The sequence below is a fragment of the Vanessa cardui genome, chromosome 11 (assembly GCF_905220365.1).
Source record: "Vanessa cardui chromosome 11, ilVanCard2.1, whole genome shotgun sequence".
Classification (NCBI taxonomy): Eukaryota; Metazoa; Arthropoda; class Insecta; order Lepidoptera; family Nymphalidae; genus Vanessa; species Vanessa cardui.
The window spans coordinates 11698534-11705954 of NC_061133.1; the positions used below are offsets into that span (position 1 = coordinate 11698534).

A 7421-nucleotide genomic window follows, 5' to 3' on the forward strand; every position below is an offset into this window, starting at 1 on the left:
AATACATATGTATGTATAGCAGGGCCGTAGCCAATATTTCATTTTTTCGACCTCCAGAAATAAAAAGTACCAGGTTTATTTTAAAATGAGCATAAATATATCAATTTTTTTTATTATTTATAGATATTTATTTAAAAGACAACCGGATATTTTTTTAGTTTATAAAAAAACAAACGAGCATGAGGCTCACCTGATGGAAAGTGATCACCACCGCCCATAGACATCTTCAACACCGGGGGGTTGCAGTTTCGTTGCCAGCCTTTAAGGAAGGAGTACGTTTTTTTAAAGGTCCGAAGTCGTATTGGTTCGGAAAAACCGCCGCTGAAAGCTGGTTCCAAAAAAGTTTGTGCGAGAATGAAAATATCTTGAAGGTGCAGAGTGATCCAACATCTCTACGCAAAACGTTAGGATCAAGCAGGTTCCGACCTGCTTGGTCGTCGATAATTCGAGCCGCTCTGCATTGGATACGCTCAAATGGAAGGAGTTGGTACTGAGGAGCAACCACACAAGGGTGAGAGCAGTATTCCATGTGGAGCAGAATTTGCGCCTTGTATATCTCAGGCGATGGGCCGACGTGAAATACTGTCTTGCCTTGCTGAACACATCGAGATTTTTTATGCCTATTTGGCTTTGCGTTTCAATTGACTGCGGAACTGAACGAGGCTCGAAATATCCACGTCAAGTATTCCAATACTAGCTGTGCCGGCTATCGGAATGTTCTGAAACCGTGGAGATACGACAAAACGTAATTTTTTAGCGGTTAACGCGCAAATTTGCCTTATTTTAGAGTTGAAGTGAAAAATGTTACTCGTGAGATGACGTCTGACAGAGAAGTATGGAAGGAGAAGACATGCTGTGCCGACCCCAAATAAAATTGGGATAAGGGCAGGAGAATGATGATTTGAGACACAATTTGTTCCGGTTTTTCCGGAGAAATATTAGTCCGCCCAGTGTATGAGGTATCTACGGTGCTCTCGTCTGCATAGCAGTGAATGTTAGAGATTTGTAACAAGTCAACGATATGCAGAAAAAACAGATTGGGTAATAGAACGCAGGCTTGTGGAACACCAGCATTGATGTATTTTATATGAGAACATGCACCATAGATAACGAGTTTAATGCTCCGATCTGCCAAAAAGCTGGTGGTGTGTGAATTGCACAATTTCCCGGGAATATGATAGGAGCTTCGAAATATGTTCTTTGTGCCATACGCAATCGAAGGCCTTCGCTATTTCCAAGCTGTCCTTTTATTTTTATAATTGAAACTACTTGGAGAACAAGAAGGTGATAGCTATAGGCCTAAAATTGGAGGGGTCTGAGCAATTACCCTATTTAGGGAACGGTTGCACCAAAGCAGTCTTCCATAAAATATATACAAAATGTATCAGAAATTTTACAATCAGTCATACGCAAAATGTAATGGTACTCTGTAAAAGGTTTATCCCCTTTAGTACCTAAAACTACTAACATGATATTATGACATAAAAAAAATAGTATCTTAATAAAATGTAAGCTGTGTGGTTAATATCATGCCTCTAGTCCGTGCGTAAAATAATTCATTTTGTTTAGATTTATTGTCGTATCTAGACTAAAGGCTAGACGGCCTAATTTTTTGAAGAAACCAATAAATACTTGGGGGGGGGGGGTTTGAACCTCCAAAACCCTCCCTCTGTCTACGGCCATGATGTATAGATGGTACCAACCAAAATAACATTTTTTTTGTGATATTTGTCTGTTTGTTGTTTGTTCTGGCTAATCTTTGGAGAGGTTAAACTGAGTGTGGAGGGACTTTCGCTGTCAGACTTATGTAATAAGGAGTAACTTAGGCTATAACACCAGTTTTTTGACATATTCAAACGTCCCCAAAGTCGCAACCACATCTAATAATTTAAAAACTTTTGATATGTGTAGTTCACATTAAGTAATTTAAAGTGATACTTATATCTATTCTTTACTGCTATCGAGGGGCATGGTTTGTTTACAAACAACTTATGTAAGTTCAAGTGCACCTAAATCCACACACACACATACAATTATTAAAAACAACTTTAAACAAGGATAAAGTAAAGTAACAGCCTGTAAATTTCCCACTGCTGAGATAAGGCCTCCTCTTCCATTAAGGAGAGGGTTTGGAACGTATTCCACCACGCTGTTCCAATGCGGGTTGGTGGAATGCACATGTAGCAGAATTTCGATGAAATTAGACACATGCAGGTTTCCTCACGATGTTTTCCTTCACCGCCGAGCACGAGATGAATTATAAACACAATTAACCACATATATATATATATATATATAGTGGTGCTTGTCTGGGTTTGAACCCGCAATCATCGGTTAAGATGCACGCGTTCTAACTACTGGGCCATCTCAGCTTCAAACAAGGATATGTACTTAAAATTGCAAAGAAATGTTAAAATATTTCTGGAAATTGTGTAAGTAATAGTATAGTAACAACATTAAATGTGTTATTCTCTCCTTGTTTATATAATTACACAATATGGGAACTCGATAACTCATTAGTCACTCAAATTATCTCTTCTGTAAACTAAAATAAACTTATCAGACAGATTCCTTAGTATGTCCATTTATATTGATAGGCTAAGACGTTTCATTTTCGTATTCAAATTAAGATGTCTTGTGTTCAGAAGTGTTTGTATATTTTGCTACTTACATTTATAATTGGTAAGACTCACTTTTTTTACTCAAATCAATATAGACTTGGAAAGAAATATTTATGTTATAATTATTTATTCATCATTTTTGACAAGTGCTACAATCGCCATCCATAAACAGTAGTATTAAAGCAACCTTTAAAAAAAAGAGAGGATAAGAGCGAAAGAGAGAGTAAGCCTACTTTTGGGATATATAAAGATTATGTCTAAATTATTTTGTTGAAAAAAATTAGCTCATATTTAAAAACATTATGAAACTTATAAGAGATCATCAATGAACTTGTGACCATAGGTCATGATTATTTCTTGTATTATCTATCTAGAGACGCAGTAGCGTAATACGCCAAGTTCAAGCTAAGAGAATTGGCGAGCAGCACCGTGTATAATATAACACGAACCGTTTAGAGCCAATTTTGACTCCCTCGTAACTTAAAAAACTATTTCACATAATCTTGTCAAACTTGACTCATACATTGAGATATGTTATGTTCCGAGAATGTTAAGAATGATATATTACACTAAATTTATTTTTTAACATTTCCTTTGCAAGCATCTGATCTGGTCAATGTGGTTATAAAAGAAAGGTAAGTCACGACTTGTGCATTTAATAGCCATCAGCTAGAGTGAAATCTGACGAGAAAGTATAGTATAAAGCTACGCACTGGTTTGAAACCACGAAATTTCTCAGTAGGTAAATAATTAAGACATTGGCAGCGTTCACAATACCAAGATACGTACATGTAAAAAGCCGTTGGTCTTTCGAACTGTGTCTTAGACTTTTCGATCGTATCGAATTTATTGGAGAAAGAAAACAGTATTAATATTAGAAAGTGCTGCATCGAGAATAATTGCAGTGCAATCGACCTGAGGAGGATAGATAAAGTTTATCGTAGATTATTTTTAAGCTGTTCTATTCTAACACTGTAAATAATTAAACGTAATTCTTATTACAGAAATTCCCGTCACATATTCAAAACAGTTTCGTACAGATTATGTCTATAACCGGAAAACTGATGCCTTTTACAAATTCCACATCGAAAGTGTTTGGTATTCACGAGCAGAATCCATTTGCCAGCTGGAGGGGGCCAGTGTGATGATACCGACGTCTGATAACGACGTGTCTCAGGTTCATGGCATGTTCAAAAGTTATCCTGATTTGGGGAACTTTGTTTGGATCGGATATGATGGAAAGACTCACGAATCGGCGGAGGAGCAACCGTTAATTAATTGTTAGTACTTGCTTTATGTATAAAAAATATACATTTCTTTACTCGATTGACACTTTACAATTGTTAATGATTAAATAACTTACTCTTCGGTGATGAAGAAGAAACTTTGTGAGAACACCGTGTATCACGTGAAACTCTGGCATATATACCTTTATCGCAGACCACAACCGCTCAAAGATATGGAACAATTTGACGGGCATTGAGATTTAATAAGTGCTTTTGCAGCACAATGATTTATCTTCTTAAATAAATTGTTATGTTGGTTTAATTGCGATGAATTATTGGTAAATTGTTCTGCGTGCGTAAGTTCCAGGTCCAACAAAAAATGTTTTTTTTTTTCTATACGAATATTTTAAAAACCTTTGCAAATCCGGTATAAGGAGTCTGATATATATTTTAATAGAATTAGAAGTTTTGGTTTTTTGTTAACAATAATTTGCATAGTGAACCAACCTTTTTCAAAGAAAATGGACATCGGTATGTGTCTTATTTTAATAAAATTCTGCCGCATGTATTTGTATCCACTAACTGGCATCCAAGTTCAAAACCTGCTCAATGGGAGAGGCTTAGTTCCACAGGGTAACGTGTTCAACTAAGCAGTTTCCAGCTATAATCATTTATATATTTTCAGAATAGTAAATAGTTTAAGCCTTAATGTAAACTATTCTTAAGTAGTTCAATATATTTTTATGTATATAATATATTATTAATATTTTAGTGGATGATTGGGGTAGTAGAGATCTGAATTTGTTCCGTTATGTTATGTACCGAGGATGCGATGTATTGACAAGGGATGGTGAAATCAAGAGCTTTGAGTGCCACAGGACGCTGCCATTCGTCTGCAAAGTTGAAGCTAAGCAAGCATACTTTGATAACCGCTGCATGGTCTATGGACGAGGTAAGAAAGAGAAAGAGTTGGAGGAGAATTTTATTTTTTAGAAGTACCCTTACCAATATTGATGGTCCAATTAAAAACTAAACTAAGTTAACATATCAAGTATTATCTAAAGAAGAAACGCCGAAAAAAACTTAAAGTGTTTGGATACATATAGCATACACATATATACATGATCTAAAATATATTTTCAACTAGTTGCTCGCGTCTTCGTAGTCTTTGCCCTTCTTTGGGGTTCAAGCTTGCTTTTGATTATAGGTATAACTTTCATTACAATTAATATTTAAATCGGTGTACAGTATCATTTACATTTTCCTCCTTTTACTTTTATGATTTTTCGTTTCGTCTTCTACATTTCTTCAAACGTTTGAAATACCTTTAAGATGTTAATTTTCTGAATATGGTAATAGACATCCGATACTACACCATTAAAATATTTCTTATGAAAACATTCAAGCTGGCTTCTATGGAAAGAAATATTTCTATATACTCATGTAAGAAAGAGAAAGTGAAGTGACTTAAATATAAATCAATACTAATATAATAAATCTGAAATTAACTTTGTCTATCTGTCTGTCTTCTGAATTTGATGAAGTTTGGAATGAAATGAAAATTGGAATATTATACAGGCCAAAACTCTAAGAAAGTTTACTTTTAAAAACGATCTGTTTGCTTAACTAAGAGTTTTTCGTTAGACAATATATGTAAATATTAATAAAAAATGTGTATGCATTATAAATGTGAAGGGCTAAACAGTAATACAACAAATCAAGAAAAATTGAGGAACATTTTTTGTACAGTCAGGAATCTAGCTATCAAACCTTTACTATTGTATAAGCCAGCCATATATTTTTTCAGATTATCAATACTTTGCTAACGTAAGCAGCTGTTACAAAATACCTCGTCTGCCGTATTCCTGGGACCAGGCGTACGATGAGTGTCGCGCCGAAGGAGCTCACCTGGCCATCTTGAACTCGGACTTGGAACGGCAGGTTCTCCGTAACCTCTTGAAAGCCACGCCAAACGTGCCTGGCGCCCAGGCGACTTTCTTCTTTTTCGTTGGCATACGAGCGGAGAAGAAAACCGACGGTTCTCCGATTGTCTTCAAAACTGTTTTCAGTACGTATTTATATGAAATAACGTGTAATAATTGGAATGTTCACATTTAAGATCGATTTACCAAATAGATTAAATATATATGATATGTAAATATCAGCTCGCTGTGCACTCACACCATCTTCATTGCGCGCCTATTTTTTATAAATTCTCTTTCCCGCGCTTTTGCGATGTGCGTCACTCGAGGTGACAGACGCATAATTATACAGATAATATATATATATATATTTATACAAAATGTAAATCTAATATTCATTAATATGTTAGTATAGTGTACTGTGCAATAATCATTGAAGTTTTTGGTACCAAGTTTTGCTTTGTTCAATTTAATAATATCTTGCTCTGCATAACATAATCCTTGTAAGAACCTAAGTTTCCACCTAAGAAAATATTTCGTTAATTGGAGTGTCAATATGTATTGAGGAATAAATAGGGATATAATTATGTGTAAATACATAATTTTAATGATACAGGGCAAATGATCCACCCAGTGGCGTAGCTACCGTAGGGCAGGTGGTGCAGTGTACCAAGGCCCCGGAGTTAGGGGGCCCTCTAAACCTTAAGCTTTTGAAGCTAGAAACACACGACCTTGCGCCCAAGATTTCTTATTTGGTATCTTTAATTTTAAAGGGTAATTATTAGTTAAAGAGGGATGGGACGAGGGCCAGATTCTTTTTCTATGCAGCGAGGCCCTTCCTCACCTAGCTACGCCACTAGATCCACCTAATAGTAAGTGGTCACCAGTCACTACTGCCCATAGACAATATATGAAATACTAACTAGGTGCATTTAATGATGTGATATTTTCAGATGAGACTTTAGAAGAGGCAGGCTACAGCCAGTGGTCTGACAACGAACCGAATAATGCTCTAAACAACGAATACTGCGGAACCATATTCATAGCTGATGGAAAGTATAACGACGTTTACTGTGGACATTTCTACGCTTTTGTTTGTGAAAGCGAAGTCAAGGAAATTTCGAAGTCGTCCCAATAACTTCATTTGTTATAAAATAAAAAAAATGCATATTTCTTGTTTTTTTGATTTGTCTATATGTATTTTAATATGTTTTAATATTAAATAAATGATGTGTTTACTTATAATGAATCACTGAATTTAGATATTTTAATGGATTACATCAGTTTTTTCCTTATGTGTGATGTAAATGATCGTCGGTAAGCCGAACAAATAAATAAACTTACATTATTAATAATTTTTTCCTGTATAATTTATACCAGAAAAAACAATTCAACTATTCATTTTTGCCTCACAGATAATATAAAACGAATATTATATTTTTTAATCAACCTTTGAAGAAACTGGTTTTGGAAATGAAAAGTTTAACAAAGTAAATTATCACACAAGTGACAAAATAACAGTATTTTCTATAAAAAACGCCAAACAGATAAAATAGTAGTATTAGCCCATTTTTGTTCAATTTTGCAATCTTTGTCTATACAACAACAGCTTGTAAATTCCCACTGCTGGGCTAAAGGCCCCCTCTCCCTTT

The 7421-nt window shown here is 35.1% G+C and overlaps 1 protein-coding gene across 1 annotated transcript; it reads left to right on the forward strand.

Annotated features, from left to right (window-relative positions):
* The first annotated feature begins 2541 nt into the window (after positions 1–2541).
* Positions 2542–7127, forward strand: LOC124533845 (macrophage mannose receptor 1-like). Its single transcript, XM_047109383.1, has 5 exons — positions 2542–2682; positions 3626–3901; positions 4620–4799; positions 5655–5915; positions 6723–7127. The coding sequence occupies exons 1-5, from the start codon at positions 2631–2633 to the stop codon at positions 6905–6907; spliced, it is 954 nt and encodes a 317-aa protein (XP_046965339.1). The 5' UTR covers positions 2542–2630; the 3' UTR covers positions 6908–7127.
* The last annotated feature ends 294 nt before the right edge of the window (positions 7128–7421 follow it).